Raw genomic sequence first — 22,910 nt, forward strand, 5'->3', positions numbered from 1 at the left:
CCTGATAATAGATTATGGAGAAGAAGAAAAAGTAGAAGATGCTAAATTAGAAGTGGCTCTTCCGGCATCTTTCTTGAAGGTATTCTCTCAGCTACACTGAGAACACTGGCTATGAGACAGCATAATAAATAGTAATGTTTTCTTGGAACAAAATGTTCATTATTTTTGTTTCTATCATGTAGTGTAGGTTTCTTGGGTGCATTTAGTGGTTACCTTTTTGAAAGAAATTAATAGACATCTTTTATGAGTTTTAAGTGGGATAAAAAACCAACTTGTATTATGTAATTAATTTAGAAAGATGTATGTAAATGGAATTTTTGTAAAGGAAATCTTGTTTTCATTGTACCAGAGAATTTCAAGCAGGATCTAATTCTATGATGTAAATGATCACTTAAACATAATTATTGTTTTAAAAATTGGAGGAACCAAATGCTTCTTGATATTTCCCAATGCATTTTAAAGGGTTTTCTTCAGTTCTTTAGTTTTTAGTCCCCCCTTTCAAATTAGGGGGAAGGGTACTAGGTATCAGGTACTGTGCCAAGGACCTTATAAATATTCTCACAATAATCCTGGGAGAGGGGTGCCATTATTATCTCTCTTTTATCATTGAGGAAATTGAGGCAAACAGAAGGTAAGGGACTTGCCAATGGTCCAGTTAGTATCTGAGGCTGAGACTCCAGACCCAGTGCTCTAATCAGTGCTAAATGCAGGGTACCAAGGAGAGAGGGTTTTGAGCAACAGATGGGAAAGCAAGTTCACTTGCAGCTGAATATTGGGGAGGTGGTAGATATGTTGCAGCTAGATGGGGCCATCTTGCTACGTTCATGCCCAGTTAACCCACCTACCTTTGGGACTCTAGGGCTGCCTTGATGTGAATGAATATAAATATTCCTAAGCTCCCTCTGTGTCTTGTCTAGCTCTTTTCCCCCAGCCACCACTTACCATATGCTCTTTCTGATTCACCTCTCTCCCCACTCTGCCCTTTATTCTGGGCATAGTAATCATTATACCTTTGCTTCTGGAAAGGAATATTAATCACTTAGCACTGAATTTACTCCCCCAATCTCATGACTCTAGAACAGAACTTCTCTTCCCAGTTATCATTTCTTACAAATGTTGACTCCTTTTATAGAGATTCTTTATCAGTTGTGTGTGTCAAGGATCCTTGGACAATCTGGTAAAGCTGCAAAATAATGTCTTGTTATAATTAATAAAGGAAACTCTAAATTTGGGTTAGAGCTTAGTGCAAATAAAGATGTAATTTTTTTTCTATTACTTGAAATCAAGATACTCCTGTTAAGACTCTTTGAAGATAAAGGAGAAAAAATATATATATATACATATACACACATACATATATTCCTTTCATATTTGTATTCCTAGTAGTTAAAGACATAATATCCCCTGGAACATAGAAAACACTTTTTATAAATGCTTTTTTCAGTAATACGTGGAATGACTTCATAGTAGAGTTCTGGATGAGTCCATTCCATATGGGGGATAGAATGATGGTGGTAGAGGAGTATGAAGAAGACAGTAAGTCATCTAGTTTGGCTAGAATTCAGGTTTTCCTGACTCAAAGCCTGAATTCCATCCGCTGCCTACTTAACTGTCCCATTATAGAGACAAAAATGCTGCAATATTTTGAAATGCCTTAAAAAAAAAAAACCCTTACTTTCCTTCTTAGAATCAATACTGTGTATTGGTTCCAAGGCAGAATAGTGTTAAAGGCTAGACAATGGGGATTAAATGATTTACACAGGATCACCTAGCTGGGAAGGGTGTGAGGTCAAATTTGAACCCAGGACACCCCTCACCCCTAGTCTGACTGTCAATCTACTGAACTACTAAGATGCTTTTGGAATTATTAAAGAAAGGAGTTATGTTCGATCTTGTTTCTAATTAAGTAAAATATTGTAGTCAAATTCTTGGAGGAGGTAATCTGTATTTTCTTTATTAACTGGAATATTTAATACAAAACAAAATCCCATTTATTAAGGGGCTACTATGTACCAGGGATGGTGCTAGGATTTGGAGATTTAAATGCACAGTAAGTACAAATAGCTTCTGATTGATAGGTTGTAGGAGGGAGTGAGAACATCTTTCCGAGATTTACTTTTATTAATAATAAAAAAATAATTTCTTATTTCTATAGCATTTATAAAGCCCATAAAACCCTTTCCTCACAGTTTCCTCACTGGTGCAAGCATTATTATCTCCATTTTATTGATAGTGAAATGTATACACAAGTTAAGACATTATGATCACACAGCTTGTAGGTTTCTAGTATAGTTTGGAACCCAAGTTTCTTAGGTCCTAAATCTGGGACTTTCCACTTGGAGTTTTTGTAAACGGAAAGTACATAGCAATCAGAAAGGGAAGAAATAGATCGACCCTTCCCTCAAGTTCATAGAGAACAGGGAGATCCTGAAAGCTTTGGACCAGCAGAATGAAAGAGATCATAAAGATTAAGCCTTCCAAAAACACTATCAAGAAAATAGCAAAGGATAACTCTTAAAAAGAAAGCCTGGCCCCTATTCACCTTTCTCCAGTTAGAAGAATACATTTTGGACAGATGGAGGCTCCATTTATGACTTTCATTTTGGCAAAAATGAACCAGCCCATATCATTTATGAAACCTCCATTTTGTTGGAGACCCACCAGCCTTTATGGATAAATTGTTTCTGGAGCAGACCTGTATGGTCAGGTCAGGAGGCAATGATTGTCGAGGAAGCCTGAGGTAGAGCGTGAAGAAGAGGGGAAAAAAAAAGCCAGGGGGATGGCGGTGAAAAATTGAGGGTTGGAATCACTGAAGGAAGAAAGTAGGAATGGGAGGAATACTTAGCTTTTTTTCAAAGACTGGCTGTGCAAGAGATGCACCCAAAAATAGCTTTGCCTAGGTCACTCTTCAACTAGTGACAACTCATCTTGTTCAGCATTATTAGGCAGGCTAGGAGACTCTAGGGGAAGGAAGCAGAAAAAGCTCAGCAAAGAGGTTTTTTGTGGTTATTAGGGATTTTTTAGTGTCTGTCTCCTATCAAAAAATAATATTTCTCAACACAGCAGCCTGGTAAAGCTTATGGATCTCCCTCTCAAGATATACGATATATATAAAAATGATGTATAGGATTGTAAAGTACTTTAAGTATTTAAGATTATTCAGTTATATTGAAATAGTTGTCCAAAACATGTTTTTTCAATGATGCCCAGATCCCAGGTTTAGAACCCCTTGTTCTAAATGTTAGACACATCAGTAATTAGTAAAAAGTAAATTTCAAGAGGGAGAAAATGCTAATAACTAGGAAAGAAATTAGAAAAGCCTTCAATGGCCTTTATCTGGGAAATATTCGCTGAATAGTTAATTGGAACATTGTGGGCTTCCTCACCTCAAATCTTATTTACTTTCAAAAAACCCAAAACCAGGTGGAAATAAAACATAAATACATTTTCTTTTTGATTTAATTTCCAGAAAGACTCAGTTTTAGGGCTATATCATTGTTTCCATAGCAAGTTTTGAATATCAGGTTTGAAGATTTTGTTTTGTCCCAAATCTTCAAAACAAACAAATGAGAAGATTTAAAATGGGGAGGCAGGTGGTAGTTTTGGGGTCAGATCAGTTTAACAATGAGCTAAAAAATGGGTTGGAGAGTGACAAACCTGGAAGGGAGACCAATGAAAAAAATTTTGTGATTGTTCAGGCCAGAACTGAGGGGGCAGGGAGTGGAGAAAATGAGAAAAATGGAAGAAAAGTTTGGAAGACAGGATCAGCTTCTGTGAGCAATTGACTGAGCCTTTAAAGCATCCTCTAAATATCAAGCAGCTGAGTGGCTCATTGCATAGAGAGCTAGACCTGAGGAAAGGAAGCTCAAATCCAGCCTCAGATGCTTCTTCCCTGTGTGGCCTAAGTCTAGCCTTGGAACCAATACTGTAATGGTGGAAATTTAGGGGAGATGGGAGAGGGTCATAATATTGTAATGGTTAAGAATGTGGCTACAGGATTTATGTAATATTAAACAATGGCCGCCAAGGAATTTACTTATGAAATTCCTAAAAATGAAACACTCAAGTCAGAATGAAGTTTATGGAGGTTTAATCACACTGGGAGTAGGGAAAGGAGAGGGAGAGAAGGAGAGAAGAGAAAAAGGGAAAGGGGCTACTCAACCTCTGACCAAGGCAGAGGGAGTTTTAGGCCCAAAGGCCCAGGTGGAAAGAATCAGTCCTTAACTCACGTGACCGATCTGAAGGAAAGCTGTCTGCGGGCGTCCTCTCTGTCCAAGCTCCTAACACCAACTCTTCCTAACACCAACTGCCGTCTCCCTCTCCCCACAGGAAGTGCGCGAATTCCAGAGGCTGTTCCCTACCTCACTTCCTGTGTCTCACAAAATCCAATGGTTGGCTCTAGCTTGGCTTAGGACAGCCCAGGTGGGCAGTTAGTTATTTCTGATTTGTCATTGACTAGCACATGCCCGTGTAGTGTGGGTGTGCACAATTTTGGGTGCTAGACCAAGATGGAGACTTTTTAAAATTCACAATCCCCCCTGATGATGATTGGGAGACTAGTCTCCCCAATTGATCACTAAACATAAGCATACTGCACCCCAAAAATTTCTAACTGTAAGTGTATACAAAATTTTTTCCACTAAGAGGAAAATTATAATAGTTGTAAATATGGAGAAACAGAGGAGAGAGAAAGACAGCAAACCAATGTTTTGCTGGGCGCATTGACAAAAGCCAATTAGGGGGCAGTCCCCTTTGGCATAAGAGTGTACATTCAAAAAATGTTCAATCAACCACACCCCAAGGTTCATTCTGGATCTTCCTGTAGTGAAAAGGTTTAGATATCTTTCTGCAAACAGTTCATTCTCTGGATTCAGTTAGTTAGCAAGCTTCTTCTCTGAAGATTTATCTCGAGCAAAATTTAAATCTTGGATTTGATGAAATACAATCCCCCCTGAAGAAAGTGTTGAAAAAAACACTGAGTCCAGCTGAGGATTCAAGTTTTTTTTGTGGGGGTGTGTGAGTTAATTCAAAAGAAAAACAAAACAATATGAAAATAAAATCAAAATCAAAAGAAGAAAAAGGGAAAAAATTAAGGGAAAAAATATAGACCCTTTATATATATATATCTATATTAAAGAAGAATTCAAATTCAGTATCAAAATTAAAAAAATCTATGTATACAAAATTTTAGAAAGCAAGAATAAAATAAAAAAAAATTTTCTTATTTTTACAGGCCCCTGTATTAGGGTCCAGTTAAGTAATTTCTAATCCCACAAGTCTGTAGGACAGAATGTAGCATAATTTTACTTCCCCATTTGCAGCCAAGGCTACAGGAAGTTGCCATACTATAGGAGAGAAAAAAGAGGACCAGATTTTTATTTTATATCTAGGGAAGTGTTATTCCCTCGTCTGATTTTACCTTCGTTCTCAGGGATGGATGGAGCCAGGATGGTAGCCAACCTTAGGTACTTGTCTGTAGGTATTTTCACGAAGAGTGTGGATACAGGGAAGGCCTACATCTTAACGTCTGTCAAGTGTCGCAACCCCGAGTCTCACACTAGGTTCAAGTCCTTAGTATTGGCTTAGAAATGCATTAAGTCTTCCTGGATTGGTCTTTGATTTTTAGACCTGTGAGCTCTTTTGGCATTATCCAGGTTATCTCTGTGCTCCTTGTTTGATCTCGTTCCTAGAATCAGACACAAACATTAATCATAGTCCCACAACAATTATCAATAAATGGCAGGTTCCCATAGTCTAAAGCTGTTTAGGTGCATATTAATAGTAACAGCAAGTATATATTTAAACTAATATTGTAGAATAAAAATTAATATTGATCATATGTACCTAAAGTACATAGAAATGAGAAAAAGGGAAAAAAATAAAATAATGTAAAAATAATAATAATAATAAAATAAGGAAAAGAGAAAAAAGGGAAAAAAGGGAAAAAAATTAAATTTAGAAATTCAATGTGTCAAAAGCAGAATAAAACAGTTCCACTTGTCAATGTATAGTTATCTCCAATGCATGTATAGGATACAGTCAATCAGTCTCAACAGAAGATGCTCTCTTTACATGAGAACAGTGAATCCAAGAGTCCTTTTATAGATTAACCTTTATAGATGTTGGAGTAGTTAACAATATTTGGAATGGTCCTTCCCAGGAAGGCTGGGTTGCTCCTGTACGCTGGAAGTTCTTTATATACACGTTGTCTCCTGGGTTCAGGTCGTGAAGTGAGAAGTCTAGTGGTCCAGCTTGTACTGCAGCTCCGGATTCATGTAGCTCACGCAGTTTGTGCTGTAATTCCTGTATATAGGAAGCAATAGTAGTATCTCCCCCTAATAGCGATGTATAAGCCGGGGAGAAAGGCTTAGCCTGTATAGGCGGATGTCCAAAAAGCATCTCAAATGGTGAAATATGTAAGTCTCCTCTAGGCCTACTTCTAAGATAAAATAGGGCCAGAGGGAGAATTTCAGGCCATTTTAAATGGGTCTCAGTGCATAATTTTCCAATCATAGTTTTAAGTTCTTTGTTCATCCTCTCAACTTGGCCTGAACTCTGGGGATGATATGGAACATGGAATTTTGGAGTTATCCCCAAGCAAGAATATATTTGATTTAAAACAGAATCAGTAAAATGACTCCCTCTATCGGAGTCAATACGTGCTGGTAGGCCAAACCGAGGAATAATTTCTTTTAAAAGCACCTTAGCAACAAAAGCTGCTGTGGCTCGGGCTGTAGGAAATGCTTCCGGCCATCTGGTCAGTTGGTCTACTATGACCAAACAAAATTTATATTGTCCAGCCTTTGGCATCGTTATAAAATCTATCTGCAGGTGCTCAAAAGGTGTGTAAGCCAGAGGACGTCCACCAAAGGCTTTACCACGAAAGGCATGTTGGTTATATGCCTGGCAGGTAGAGCAGGATGAACACACTTTAGAGGCTATGGTAATGGATGTGGAGAATTTTATGGAGACTTTTTAAAATTCACAATACTTAGTATTGATATAAGATAAGATATAAAGGTAAGAGCTATTTAAAAATAAAATAAAAGTTAATTCATTTTTCAATTCAGTAAATCAATTAATTACCTTAGTTAAAGTAAGAGATTAAAAAAAAATAAAGAAACCTTACCTCCTGTTGTACCACATGGTGTTTTGACTGATCAATAAATAGGAAATAATAGGAGTCTTGTTAAGTGTTAAGGAAACAAGAACCTTTGATGTGCCAGGCATTTTTCTAAGCCCTTCACAAATCTCTCATCTGATCCTCACAATATCCCTAGAAGGTAGGTCGTCCCCCCACCCTTTTTTTTTTTTACAATCAAGGAAACTGTAGCAGACAGGGGCAGTGACTTGCCCAGGGTCACAGAGTTAGGAAGACTCAGTCCAGATTTGAGTCTTCCTGATATATGCCCAGGGTTCTAGCCACAGCACCACCTAGCATGAGAGGAGCCTGCTGAATGGTTTTCCCAGGATTTTTGGAGGAAAAAGACCTGGGCAGATATTATTGCTGACCAGTCTAGAGTTTGAGTCTTCAGAGTGAGCAGCTTTGGTCATTTTTGGGAAATTTTATGTGTGTGTATACTTTTTACTGTCTGGGCATAGATGTTGCATTAGAAGATCATAAGACAGTGTGCTGAAAGTGAATATTAAATTCAGCACTGAAGGCACTTCAAAAAAACTGACCTACTTGGCGCTCTCCTGTTTTTTTGGACAGGAGGGAAACGATTCCTCACTGATGGTCTGTGGAAGCTGGTTGGCTACAGATGAATGCAGAGGAAAGTTTCAGGGCTTGATGGCATTGGGCATGGTGAGCAAGACAGAGTTCTGATCTCAGGAATATAGTTTGCTTGGAGTTAGTTTTTTTGGCATGATAGCATTGTACCAGCTGTGTTTGGTCATCTGGCAGGACAATCCATCCATACCACCAATTGCAGCAACACAGAGCTGTAGAGTCAGGGGCAGAATGGGGTCCGGGTAACTATGGGATGTAATCTGGAGGAGGTTATTCCTATTGGTCCTACTCATTTCCTGTAACTTACTAAGACAACGAGTACTTCCCTGGTTTATGAGTTTAATAATTGAGTCCCAGCATCTTTGACTTAAGACTGTAAAAATTTACCCTCATTATGCCTGTATCCTGTCAGGTCTTACTGTCGCATAAAGCACAAAAAAAAAAGTAATAAAAGGGAAGATCTTGTACATAACTAAAATGTAAGCTGTTAATTATTTTCTGTTATAATGACAGTGAATAACTCCTTTTGCCTGCCTAGATTATCACCAGCTAAAGATTTCTGGCATGTTGAGCTGGAAGAATCTTAGAAATCATTTGGACCCACTCCTCATTCTAGGCCTAGATGAGTTAAGTAATTTGTCCAAATTTACTTAGTAGTTCTAAAGTTAGCTTAATTTAGTATGTATATGAGAAATGCCAAGGGAAAATAAACCTCTTAGGAATTGTATATTGAAGAGAAACAAGTCATTTTTTGCCCATTTGCCTTTATTATCTATAAGATGAGCTAGAGAAGGAAATGGCAAACAACTCCAGTACCTTTGTCAAGAATACCCAGTTAGGGGCATGAGGAGTCAACACAACTGAACCACAAACATAAGATCATCTTCACTCGTTATATACAATACAAACTATACCCAAAATAGATTCAAGGTGATTTGGTATGGAAGAGTATGGAGCAATTAAATATTCTTGTAAGAATTCTTTTAAGCTGCTCTGGTCCTGGTTGCTATTCACAGGAAATAGCCATTCTCTCTGATAAAAGAGAGGGTGGGTCCCAAGGTCATAGAATGTTCACTGGCAAGGTCCTTAAAGGGGCCATAGGCTAGCCTCTTTTAAAGATAAGATAGTTGAACCCCAAAGAGTCACTATGCTAGGAAAGCTTAGCGGGTGACGGATAGATGGATGGGAAGAAGGAAAGGAAGGAATGATGGATGGATGGTTGTATGGAAGGAAAAGAAGAAAGGATAGATGGGTAGATGGAAAGAAAAGAAGGAAAAGGAGGGAGGGGAGGGAGGATAGAAGAATTTCCATGTGCCAGTCCCAGGACTGATTACTGACAAATATTTGATAAGCAGTTTGAGATCCTGGATTTTGTTCTCAACCCCAGGTGAGTTACACACTTTTGGGTGACTCCATTTCCTCGTGTCATGTAAGTTCTTCCTAGCTCCCCTTTGCCAGTATGAAGTAATGTCTAAGAAGCATGGCTTGAATTTCCTTTGAGATAGTCACTATATAAATAGTAGCCATTCAGGAAAGAGTGCTAGTTTGCACCTAAGTGGGTATGTGGCTTCACAGGACAGGGAGGAAGTTGCTTTTTGAAGAATTGCCTTCTGGGTTAGTGGGCTGTAAGTTAAAGATGGTATCTAGAGTGAACCTACATTTCCACCAGCAGTACAGATGATGGGGTTAAAGAAGGAGGCTGCCTGGCGTGATCCAGCATCTGAAACTGCAATCTGGAGCCAGAGTAAGTGAGCACGACACACTGGCTGGCTATTTTAAGCCCTGAGCCATGCTGTTGCGAGGTTTTTCTCCATCAGACAGAGCTCTTGCTGTGGATCTAGCTCCCTCTGGGTGTGACAACCAGGCAGAATCCTGAAAATGCCCACTTGAAGGAGAAACTGGCCCTTTCCCTAGATAGCTCTCACCCCACCCCTCTCCTTGCTGCCCAGGGGAGATGCCAGCTCAGTTCTCCCACAGTCAGACTTGGTCTACAGACCCTTGAGGGCATGACGCCTGAGCTGGGCTAGCTTGATTCCCTTGCCATCACTCTTGAGCAGTGACCAGGAGAGCATGGGTACTGAAGAAGGGCCACTTCAGCAAGCTGAAGCAACTGTTTCTCTTTCTGGCTCTCTAGCAATACTGATTCTAAACTGGTGGTGGGTTTCTGTGATTTATGCCTGGAAGGCAGGGTTAATCCCTCACTTTCCATCTTAGACTCAATACTATGTATTGGTTCCAAGGCAGAAGAGTGGTAAGGACTAGGCAGTGGGGGTCAAGTGACTTGCCCAGGGTCACACAGCTAGGAAGTATCTGAGGCCAAATTTGAACTCATGAAGAGGAGTCACCTAGCTGTCCCAATTTTGGGCCAGTTAACCTCTCTGTTGCCTCCATAGTTTATAGGGCATGTAAAATAAGGAAGTTGGAATAGATGATTTTGAAATGAATCTTCTAACTCTAGATCTCTGGTTCCTAAGTACTTAATGGAGAAATGTATCGATCCATCAGAGTGGCATCCCATGGCTCAGTACATGGTTTAGTACATTCATAATGTACTATGAAACACAAATTTTTATCTTTTTTTAATGTCAAAACTCATTCCCTTTCTTGTAGTAATACACTGTGATTATTGAGATTTTGTTGTTTCTCTCCTTTGTTACATTAATTCTCAACAGCTGGATTTCTCTGAATTTAGTAAAAATCCAGGTTGCATGAAATGAAAAATGATGCTTCTTTACAGTGTTTACACTAAGAGCTGGAATCTGGTCCTTCCATATCTGCTTATTCATTTTTTAGAAAGGCACATCAGATGACACTTTTTTTTTTTAATTTTAGAGAATGCTTTAGCTAATATGCAAGGCAAAAACTTAGCTGCTCTCATTTTCTATTAGTTCATACAAGTCTTGCCAGCTTTCTCTGAAACCTTCCCTTTATCATTTCTTAGCACACAGTTAATATTCCTTCTCTTTTATGTACTATGATTTGAAGCCATTACCCAATTGATGGGTACTCCTTCAGTTTCCAATTATTTGCCACATCTAAAAAGAGCTGCAAAAAAATATTTATACACTGTTTTTTTGTTAGGACAAATCCTTCCCTCTTTCTTCTCTTTTTCCTCCTATTTCCTGTTTCCTGTATTTTTTTAACCTGTGTGTGTGTGTGTGTGTGTGTGTGTGTGTGTGTGTGTGTGTCCTACTTTTGACCAGTTGATGAGAGTAGTTCAAATGCCACTGACTCCTCCCACACCTTCCTTGTTTGTATAGATTTCTACTTAGGCATTTGATTATGTAAGATCTTTTCCCCCTAACCTTACCCTTTCTTTCCCCAATCCCTAGTGTATTCCTCTTTTCCTCCCTTTAAATTTTTTTTTTAAGGTCATCAAGATATAACAGAGCCACTCCCAGGCCCTCTAATTAGACTTCCTTTTATGATTGCTGATAGTGATAGGCTTCAGAGGAGATACATGTGTCATCTTCCTTCTACTTATGCACTTTAACCAAATAATTGTTTACTCATGTTTATTTTATCTTTTTTGTTCCTCTTCATTCCTGTGTTTGAATTTCATAGTGTCTCCACAGCTCTGGTCTTTTTTATTATCAGGAATGTTTGGAAGTCTTCCATTTCATTAAAGGTTCATTTTTACCTGGAGAAATATCTTCTTGGCTGTAAGCCTATATTCTTTGCTTTCTGGAATATATTGCAAGCTCTCTATACCCATATGGTTGTAGCTGCTAAGTCATGTGTAGTTTTACTTGTAGATCCTTACTACTTGTAATTATTTTCAATTTCCATTTTTTCTTTGATATGGAAATGATGGATTTTTGCTACAGTGTTTCAGGGAGTTCCCCCCCCCCCCCCAATTGGGGGATTTCTTCTAGGATGTGACTAATGAATTTTTTCTTTTTCTACTTTGCATTCTGTTCTCAGCTTTGAATTTTCTTATTGCTTCATGGAGTCATTGGCTTCTATTTAGTCCATTCTGATTTTTAGGGGGTTTGATATTTAGGCAAGATTTTATACTTCTTGTTCTAAGCCATTAATTCTCCCATTTTTTTCTTTCATAGTTATTTGTTTCTCAGTTTTTTTTCTCAAACACTCATTTCATTGATAAAACATCTTAAACTTTTCTAATTCTTTGTTTCATCTTTTCCAGGAATTCTAATTGAATTTGTGCTCAAACTATGATTTTGCTTGTAGATGTTTTGAAGTAACTTTTTCTGAGTTTGTCTCTTGAGCATAATAACTTTCTATTGTAGGTTTTTTTTTTTTGTCTGCTCATTTCTCCAGCCTGCTTCCTGATTTTGGACTTAGTGCTTAGTTCTTTGCAATTTTTTTGGTTTTGACAGAGCTGGCCCTCTTTCTGCTTTCTTCAGGGCAGTGCTATTTCAGAATTATAGGTACAATTTAGACTGGAAATCTTGTAAATTTTCAGTACTTCCAAAGTGGTCTGATCTACTGATTCCCACCCCTACTCCTGCATCTGAGCTTTAAGATTTCCTAACCTGAGGTTTGCTCTATTTGGAGTTCCACTAAATCACTATTGGACTGAGCCCCTAACAGCCAACTGGAAAGGTTTTTTTGGCTCAGAGTAACAGAAATGGAGACTTTCCCTTTGATCTGAGATTCCTGTCTTTGTGATTTCCCTTTACTCTTCAGGCTAGGCAGGAATTTGGAACCCAGACACCCCTTTTCTTTCCCCTATGCTGGAAATATGACCTGTGATTCCCCCCCGCCCCCCCTTGGATTTCCTGATCAGAATTTCATCTGGTGCATTTTTTAGATCTTTTTGGAGGGAGGATGAGAGCATATTCCTTGATGTTCTTCATATTACTCTGCAATCTTGGTTCCCCTTCTTGTGGTTTTCCTAATACAGTTCAAGATCTCTTCAATGTCCTTGATCATCACTCTTTAGATCTTTTTGAGAAGAAAAAAAGTCTTTATTAACAAGCATTTATTAAGCACCTACTTTATGTAAGCTATTAAGGGTGAAAAGACTAAAATGAAATAGCTGTTGTCTTCAGGGAGCTTACATTCTCCTGTTTGTTTTGTCATTTCCACTCTTCATGACTCCATTTGGGATTTTCTTGGCAAAGATACTGGAGTGTTTTGCCATTTCCTTCTCCAGCTCATTTTACAAATAAGAAAACTGAGGAGGTAAGCAGGACTAAAGGGCTTGCCAGGGTCACATAGCTAGTACGCTGTCTGATTCAGATTTGAACTCAGGACTCACTGACTCCAGGCCTGTGTTACCTGAGTATACAGTACCTAATAGAGCTTTTATGGAACGCTTTTAAAGTTTAAGCTAGCTAGGTGACAGTGGATAGAGGACAGAGCCTGATTCTAGAGAAAACTCATTTTTTGAAGAGGAGTCTTCCTGATTCCAGGCCTAGCATTCTATCCTGTGCTTTACCTAACCTATTTAATTTATTTTAATTCATGAATTTATATATTTAAAAATTTAATACCTAAATACTTTGGCGTTAAAACAAAACAAAACTAAGAATCTAACCAAAAAAAAGAACTTTGGAGTACAATTAGCATTTGAGTCAAGAAATATTTGCAACAGAATTCAGTTAAATTACTACAGAGAAACAAAACAAAAGTTCTTTAGGAAGTCCAAGGGGTCAAGAGGCATGTTCAGTATCCATAAGAGAGATCAAGAAGGTCTGTGGAGGAGCTGGCATTGAACAGGTGGAAAGGGAGAGGGGAGACATTCCTTGGAGTCAGGGGAGAGAGCTAGGTGAAATAAAGCCAGAAAGGTGTTTTGGAATGTTTTGCTGGTCAAGTTTATTTGTCTTTTTTTTGGGTAGTGTTTGAATTTGGTTCCCTAGCGGGAAACTACTTGTGAATTGTGAGATAGATAGAATAAGAACCAGGCAGAAACAGTATTTACTTAGGGGACAATAAAGGTTCTTTTGTTATTTACAAAGGCTTGACACTCTTCAATTTGTGTTCCCTGCTTGGTACATATTGTGAAAACTGGCTTCTTTGTGTTTCCAGGTAGTACTAGCCCTTGTATCATGTGGACACATAGCATTTTTATGTATATGATACTGAAAATATGCATATATTTTATATCATTTATAGGAATGTGTTTCTTTCTGGATGTGTGTTTATATATATGTATAATATAGATATATATTATAGAATATAGTATATATTACATTATACTATAATAGTATCAGGTCTTCCTGACTCCAGTCCAACACTATCCACCAAGCTGCGTGTATATTGTGTGTGTGTGTAGTGTGTGTGTGTGTGTGTGTGCGCGTGCACGTGTGTGTGTGTATGTATTTAATCATTCATATGTATGAGATTGATTTGGACTTTTTCATTTCATTGGTAATTAATATATATACTGACATCTACAACATATAGTTAGATATCATAATAATGTTATCCTATCCTAGTCTTTATTTGTCTTTCTTTAGGTAATGTTTGTTTCATTAAATTCAACTCTGCTAGTCTTTGTAAAGTGGAACTGGTGACTGATGATAGAAAAATGGGAAGGGACCTTAGAATTCATCTAATTTAATCTTCATATTTACAGATGAAGAAGCACATAGATCACAGGCAAAGAAGAGATTTAAACACACAAGGGACTCAGATCCAGTTTAGGAGAGCCTCTTTTCTAATGGAATTCTTCCTTATAATAAAGAAAAAGTTAAACATTGTAGAAGTCATTATGAAACTTGTTGAGCTTCACATTTCTATTGAGAAGAGTCAATGCTTCATTATCTGTTATCTAGAATCAAAATGATTATGGTAGTTACTCAGAATTTGGCTTCCTTTTATCATTAGTACAGTCATTGAGGTTCATATTCTCATTCTTATTTTACTCTGTATTGGTTCATGAAAGTCTTATTGTAATTCTTAGAATTTCTCATATTTGGCATTTCTTACAGCATAGTAATATGCCATGACCTTTAATCATGATTTGTTCAGCTATTCCCAAGTAAAGGGCAACCACAAAGTCCTTCTAGAAATACTTTGGTATTTAGGGCCATTCTTTCTTTCTTTTGACCTCCCTAGGGGCTGTATGTATGCCTGTTACTTTCCTCACTATATCACGCTGTGTCGCTCTGTGTGAGAATAACTCCTGCATTCAATTGATTAACTTAATAATATAAAGTGGATTTCATTGGTGGCATTTCATTTGTAGCAAGAGATTATTGTAATCTGAAAACACTGTTTGAATTTCACATTCATGAACTGAACTTTTTCATTAATTAATATTGTTCCATTATTTCATTTAAAAAAGGGATAAAATTGAAAGTTCTAGAGGGCAACTTCATACTGTCTTCATTCTCTCCAGCCTAGCTTCCTAGAAAGAGATTATTAATATATAGATTATATATATTATTATATATAAAATATATAGATTATTTTTTAATATTTAAATTTATTTTTATTTGGTCTATTTTAAACATTATTCCTTGGTTAAAAAAATCATATTACTCCCTCCTCTCTCCCTGCCCTTCCTGTAGCCAACATGCAATTCCACTGGATATTACATGTGACCTTGATCAGAACCTATTTCCATGCTGTTTGTACTAGGATGTTCATTCAGGGTCTATATCCCCAATCATATCCCATGTAATCAAGCAGTTGTTTTTCTTCTGGGTTTCTACTCCCGCAGTTTTTCCTCTGAATGTGGAGAGTGGTTTTTCATAGATCCCTCCGGGTTGTTCAGGATCACTGCATTGCCATTAATGGAGAAGTTCATTACGTTCAATTGTACCACAATGTATCAGTCTCTGTGTACAATGTTCTCCTGGTTCTGCTCCTCTCGCTCTGCATCACTTCCTGGAGGTTGTTCCAGTCTCCATGAAATTCCTCCAGTTCATTATTCCTTTGAGCACAATAGTATTCCGTCACCAACATATACCACAATTTGTTCAGCCATTCCCCAATTGAAGGGCATCCCCTCATTTACCAATTTTTTGCCGCCACAAAGAGCGCAACTATGAATATTCCCAAGATAGATTATTAAATTATGAATCCATCATCAAACAAGTTGACTCTTAGTATATACAAGTTTATATTTGGGTCTTAAAAAATCACAGACATAGAATATATAGATTTGAAGATCCAATGACTACCTTTGGGATCTTGGATAAGTTGAGTAACTGCTGAGACTCATTTTCTTATATGCAAAAGAGCAAGGAGAGCATGGGGGGGGGTAGCATTGGCTTATTAGATAATCATTTATATAGGGCATCCCAACAACTAATTGGAATGTTTGGTGGGTGGGAGAGAGGATATTGAAAGTTTAAAACTTTCCTTAAGGCTTTGGGAGATATAAATACCCTATATCTTCTCCATTTATTGTTTAGAAGAGTCTGTCCCCCTTACTAATAAACACTGAACTATTTAGTTTCTGCTTCCTTTAACCTTCAAAATAATGTAATTATTTACATTATAGAGGAGAATAATTAAGTGAATTAAATATATAGGGAGATACCCAATGTAAAAATGTACAGGTGAGCATGTATTAATGGAAAGATGATAATAAAATACTTTACTTGATTGATTTTGCAGAATACTCTTTCTCTACTTTTATTTCACTCAGGTTTTTAGTCAATGATTTGAAGGCAGCCTCAGTGGACTTCTGTTTAGTCCAGTTCCCCAAAGTTTTTTCCTGTCATCCCCTTTATGTAACAAAGGAACTAAGGGCTGGTTAGGCGAGTGGCTCTCCTCGAGGCACACTGTTTGCAGATCCCTGATCCAATCTCATATCTTCCAACTCCAAAGGATCCAGTGGTCCTTTCTACTTTGCTCTGGGCTAGTGGGGCTGGTTGTGAGGTCAAGAAAACAGGAAACAGAGGTGAAAATGCCCTTTTGAAGAAATAGTGGCCTGTGAGCTTTCATTCAGTACTAGCTTATTTTCAATTTACCCCACCCCAAAATTCTTCCTGGATTTGACCCACATGAAATTTCATTTCAGTTAATGTTTTGGTATTCTAGTTTTATACTGATTCAACAAATAAAGCAGAATTTGTTCTAGTTTGAATTTATTCACTTGGTATTGTTATGAAGAAGGGAAAAAACCATGGTTTGGGGTTTGGTAGGTAAAAATTGTCATTTGGATTGGATTTTTCAGGGTTATGTATTTGTACTGTTGATTTTTTGACTTTTAGTTTTATGAACAAAAATAAAGTATGCAGACGTTAGCCGGTTGGTGTGGTGATCTAGGCAGGGTACTGTGGGATCTCTCCCAAACTAGGAGGTTTATAGTTTGGTTGGGATAGCGAATGATGGTCCTGGGTTCAATTCTGACCTCAGACACTTCCTGGATGTGTGACCCTGGGCAAGTCACTTCAGTTCCATTACTATTTATCTGCCTTGGAACCAGTACTCAGAACTGATTCAAATTCAGAAGGTAAGGGTTTTAAGAAGAAAAAAAAAGAGGAACCGGCTTAAATAGAGGACGACATTGTGAGCTAGACCTCATTAACACAGGACTTTTACAAGCATAAAAGAATCATCCAGCTGCATGATCTAGGAGATGAGTAAAAATGTTCAAGAGCGAGGGGTCTATATTTCCTGGATACCTAGGGTTGATTATTCAGTTGGGAGTTTGCTCATCCCTCCCTTCTGGGAAAGAAGTAACATGCAGTCAGAGAGCACTGAATGAGAAGTCAAAAGATCTAGGGTTTTAAATCCTACCTCAGAATTTAATAATTGTCTTGTCATAGTAGGTCCTTTTAATCCCTGAAAGTCTAGAACTTCTTCACCTAGAAAAAGGGGACCAGAGAACTTAGCCAAGTTCTTATGGGGAAAAATGTTTTGCAAATCTCAAAGCAGTGTGTAAATTATTGGCCTCCGTTGTACAGTTTCATTGTCTTCATACCTCTACACAAGGGCTGAGGAGAAGCAAAGATAAAAGGAAGTCAATCAAACCAAAATGAAATTAAAAAAATATTTTTGTACTTTGAACCTGTTCCACCTTTGTCACGGGCTATCGAGATCTGTGTAAGTTAATGAAGTAGGGAATTAGAAGCATCCACAAGGATGCTCTTGGTCCCCTTCAGTTTGCTGTACAGCTCAATGCGATGAGATTCTCTCAACCTTTGTAAATTTTCTCCCCTGTGACTTAACCAGCACATTTTTGTTCTCCCTTTGCAGTCTTCAGTGTGCTCCAAAATTGTGCAGCTGCTGGGTCAGAATGAGGTAGATTATCACCAGAAGCAGGTGGTTATCCTGAGTCAGGACAGCTTTTACCGGGTGCTGACCATGGAACAGAAGGCCAAAGCCCTGAAGGGCCAGTTCAACTTTGACCACCCAGGTAAGGAAGTGGCATTGGTTAGTTTGGAGTTGGGGTGGGAGGCAAAGGGAGGGAGGGACAGAGGAGAGGGAGAGAGAGAAAGATGGAGAGGGAATGAGAGGGAGGGGTAGGAAGGGAGAGAGAGGAAAGGAGAGAGAAGAATGGGAAAAGAGAGAGGGTTTGGAAGGGAGAGAGGCAAGGAGAGAGCTCTAGAGGGAAGGGGGAGAGAGAGGGAAGGAGAGAGAAGGATAGGAAGAGAGAGTGGGGGAAGGAGAGAGAGATGGGAAGGGAGAAGGGGATGGGGAGAGAGAGAGAGAGAGAGAGAGAGAGAGAGAGAGAGAGAGAGAGAGAGAGAGAGAAAGAGGTTGGTTGGGAAGAAGCCAGTGTCTGGAAGCACCTTGTGTTGCCTACATGCTCATAGCCACATTCTGGCCCTCCAACAGTCTTTATCAGGACCCAAGTCTTACCCCAGTTGATAAGGAAAAAAAAATTTGATTAGCAAAGCAGATGTTCCAATCTTTGCTAGTATAGAGGTACTCAAAGGCCTCCTTCCCAATGTCCCTATTTCCTAGCTACATCAGTGCCCTTTGGGTCAAACTGGCAGAGAAGGGAAGAAAAGCTGGAATTTTATAAAGGACAAGAAAAAGTTCTGGATTAATCGGTGTATCCCCAAAGTTTGATGTTCTGTGTAGTTTCCACATGTGTGGCACCTGCCCGAGAGGAGGGAGGGGGCAGAGGGATACAGCCAGGCCCCCCTTTCTGGGAGTAATGTGCCTGAAGTGTTGGTCATTGTGTGCTTATCTCCGGAGCGCCTCATTATGGGGAGAAGAGTCAGTAAATGCCTGACACTTGTGGGTATCCATAGCATTTTAAAATATGATTAAGGCTTAATGGAGTGTGAGGCTGAGCCAGGAGCACCTCTCTTTCCTTAGATGCCTTCGACAACGAGCTCATCTTCAAAACTCTCAAAGAAATTACAGAAGGAAAGACAGTGCAGATTCCTGTGTACGACTTTGTTTCCCATTCCCGGTAAGAGACTTCGTCCTCCTGCTTCTAGCCCTTGGCTAGCGGGGGATTTCTGCCCTTCCCTCCCCCGGACCCGGTGGGCAAGCAGTTTTTGGACCTGTGCTGCCTCCTGGGGTTGAATTTAAGGATGAGAAACATTCCATTCTTAAATGTTTTATGGGTGGGTTTTTAATGGGACATATTCATCATTTGCTGTGGGCACATTAGCAATGGACCTCATCTGTCTCTGCCTAGAGCTGGTATGTGTGTGTGGGAGTCATTGAAATGAGATTCATTCCTAAGATGTACAACTTGTCTGCCTCAGTCTTTCCTCAGTGGGGATAATAACAGCCTCTACCTCCTGGAATTCGTATGGGGATTGAGTAATGTGTGTAAAGTACTTAGTATCTGTTTCTTGGCTTGTCCTATCTATTCAATGAAAGCAACATGTCCTTGATTATCTGATAAGAACCAGAGAGTTCTTAACCAGACTTGGGTCTTAATTCTTTTTTTTTTTTTAGCTGCGCCAAAGCACAGGGTCACCATATAAACTCTTACGCCAATAGGAGCCTTTTATTTCAGTTCTCCACGTAATTAGTTTTCTGGCCAACAGCAGCCTAATAACACTGCCCAGGTGGAACATTTCCCTAGTTAAAACTTAGTTCTTCTAGTTCAAACATTTATTATTATTATTATTATTAATAAAACCCTTACCTTCTGATTTAGAATCAATATTGTGTATTGGTTCCAAGGCAGAAGATGGCTAAGGTCTATGGCAGTAGGGGTTATATGGCTTGTTCAGGGTCACCCAGCTAGCTAGGAAGTGTCTGGGGTCACATTTGAACCCCAAATCTCTGATCTCTAGACCTGGCTTTCAATTCACTGAGTCACCTGGCTGCGCACCCTCCCTTCTCTTCCCCCCCAATTCCGAGCCTGGGGACATTGGAGGGATGATTTTAAGTTTTAGAAAAGCTTCTTTGTTCAATGGGATAGTGAATCACTTAGGAAGCCTTGTCAGAGTGAAAGCCCAGTTGAGATTCTCTCTCTATAATTTGTAGTGGACCCCGTCAATCTGGTTTCATGATGTTCTTCAGCTTTGCTTGCCAGTGTAAAAGTAGGAATGAAGGCAGTGGAAAGTGAGACTAATCTAAAACTTTGGAGTCGACAGGGAGGGGGGCATGGGACTCAGGAGAGGAAGATGGCGTAGCCAGTGCAGGGCTGTTAATCTGGGAAAGGACTGAGGAGTGGAAGGAGTGAAGGTCACAGACAAAGAACAAGGTTTAGGATTGTAAGCAAGTAGGAGAAGTACAAGTCTCTATCTATGTATCCTTCTATACCTTTGAAATGTAAGTGGCTTTGGGGAAGATGATAATGGAGTTCTGTTCTGAAATGACCAAAAAGTAGTTGGATACAGGATTGAAACTTGGGTAAAAGAGTTGGGCTCTGTATAGATTTGTGGTTTATGTGCAGAGAGATGATAGATGATAATTAAATCCATGGGAGCTGATGATAGCATCCATTAATCCAGATTAAACTTCTTAAAATTTAGGCAATATTTTTCAGTGGGAAGAGCACTCCATTTGAGAGACTTTGAATACTATCTCTGCCATTTCTTTGTCTGTCTGTCTATCTATTCCTTTGACTTTGAGAAAGTTCCTTAGCTTCCCTGAGTGGGTTTCATCTATAAAAGTGACAGGGTTAGACTAGATCGCTGCTGCACTTATTTATTTATTTATTTTTTGCTCTAAAACTATGATTATCTGCTCTGAATTTGAATTCCAACTTCATTACTACCTGAGTGATTTTTCTCTGAGTCTCATCTCTTAAATAAAGGGATATTAGACCAGATGATAGATATCCTTCCCTTTCCAAATCTGACTAGCATTCCCTATATGCTAACATGAAATGGATTCCCAATTGTTGAAAATTTTATGGATTAATTTGTTTCTTTTGAACCCTTCTCAATGAATTGATTGCTAATTGACAGTGTTTATTGCTTAGCTACAGTAGCTAGTTATTAGCAATAAAGCAGTAGTCTTATAGTGGAGAGTGACAGGAAGTATATGTTAATGATGTGATCTTTGGGAAGTCACTTAATGTCTAGGAACTGTATAATTTGGGAGTTAAGTCTGTCTGATCTCTAAGGTGGGTCATACAGTGTTGTAAAGATTAAAATTTAGGAATATGGGGAGACTGAGGCAGGTAGAAATTAGTTTCTCTCTGCAAGGAGTATTATATTTTTTTAGAGGTTTATTAAAGGTTAAAGATTAAAGAAAATACAGAATAAGAAAAAACACGTGCCTAGGCCAGATAACCTCATATCACAGAAGAGATGCATCTGCTCCAAAACGGAAGTCCAAAAGAGCACCCAAAAACCTTTGCCACCAGCTTAAATCCTTCCTCGATCTCGGCCCACCTCAGAATTCCCGTGAGATTACAAAGCATTTTGGGGAAGTGGAGCAAAGGCTTGTGGGGATTGTAGTCCTGTATTCGAGTCTATTTTTTACAGTGTTATGTTCCACTAAGGTAGCTGTATAAAATACGGTATGATTTTCAAGCTAAAAACTTCTTCACAGTTATATTGGTTCTGTTGCTGTTTATATTTCCTTCTCCTAAATTATACATGTCAGACTGGGTACCTAGATGGGGGTCAGTAGATTGTGCTGGGCCCAGAGTCAGGAAGATTCATCTTCATGAGTTCGAATCTGGTCTCTGACACTTAATAGCTGTGTGACTCTGAGCAAATCACTTAACCCTTTTTTTTTGCTTCCGTTTCCCCATTTGTCAAATGAGCTGGAGAAGGAAATGACAAACCATTCTAGTATCTTTGCTAAGTAAACTCCAAATGGGGCCGTGAAGAGTCAGACACAACTTCGAGCAATTGAACAGCCACCCAATGTAGGGTCTCGACTCCTAGTCAGAGGCTCTGCTCCCCTTTTTTCTCTCTTTTTGCCTAACCTTGTTTCCCGGTCTGCCTTGTGCCTGGCAGGAAAGAGGAGACAGTGACTGTGTATCCTGCTGATGTGGTGCTCTTTGAAGGGATCCTGGCTTTCTATTCCCAGGAGGTACGAGACCTTTTCCAGATGAAGCTCTTTGTGGACACGGATGCAGATACTCGACTTTCCCGCAGAGGTAGGTCTGAAAACCTCTCCTTCATATTGAGTATGAGGGATGTAGATTTTCTTCCCTCCAGGAGGGCATAACTTGGATGTGCTCACCTGTGGGCAGAAGAGCCTTCTTCATTCCAGAGTGTTCTTGTGGAGAAATGGTTCTGGTGACATTAGAGATGAGATCAGTCATTCATTCTGTACAGGATGATAAATCCCTGTGAGGTCACTGCCTGGTAACATAAGAAGCTGGCATTTGGGTCTACAGGGAAGGGGTTGGGCTAAATAGTCGGTTCCCGATAGTGTTCTTAATGGGAATTTCAGGGTAAGATCAGCACATTTAGCTTCAGGGTGTTTTGATTCAAGAACAGTTTGTCCCTTAAACATTGACTAGAGAGTAGTTCTGCCAGTTTTCTCCTATATCCATTTTTTTCATCTTCCAATATGTCCCTCTCCTCTCACCTAACCAAAAACAAAACAAAACAAAAAAACAACCAAGAAGGGTTCAAGGGTTGGGAAGTAGAGTTAAGCAATATAGATCCATAAATCAGCCAAATCCAGGAGAGCTTCACAATTCTATAAAGAAGAGGAGGGAGGCGAACACTTCTTTGCATTTCTTCTTTGGCATGAAGCTTAGTCTTTATAATTATATTGTATTATCGTTTGGGTTTTTTTTTTTTAAGTTATCCTTTCAATTTAAATTGTTGTGATAAATGTGGATGTTTCCCTGGCTCTGCTTATATCATTTCCTAGAAGTCATCTTTTGCTTCTTTGTGGCTTTTATAGTTATCATTTTAGAACC

General features: G+C 38.9%; 1 protein-coding gene across 2 annotated transcripts in view; it reads left to right on the plus strand.

Moving 5' to 3' along the window:
• The window catches only part of UCK2 (uridine-cytidine kinase 2), a 79,045-nt gene that overhangs the window by 41,481 nt on the left and 14,654 nt on the right, over positions 1-22,910 (plus strand). The window contains exons 1-4 of one of the 2 annotated variants that reach the window (XM_056815475.1): positions 17,686-17,704; positions 17,858-18,017; positions 18,929-19,025; positions 21,991-22,133. In XM_056815475.1, coding sequence (XP_056671453.1) covers positions 17,966-18,017; positions 18,929-19,025; positions 21,991-22,133 — 292 coding nt within the window. In that variant the 5' untranslated portion in view covers positions 17,686-17,704; positions 17,858-17,965. Of the gene's footprint in view, positions 1-17,685; positions 17,705-17,857; positions 18,018-18,928; positions 19,026-21,990; positions 22,134-22,910 lie in introns of those variants that run through there. The other variant, XM_001363732.4, reaches the window with a different exon arrangement.

Source organism: Monodelphis domestica, chromosome 2 (genome assembly GCF_027887165.1).
Source record: "Monodelphis domestica isolate mMonDom1 chromosome 2, mMonDom1.pri, whole genome shotgun sequence".
Lineage (NCBI taxonomy): Eukaryota > Metazoa > Chordata > Mammalia > Didelphimorphia > Didelphidae > Monodelphis > Monodelphis domestica.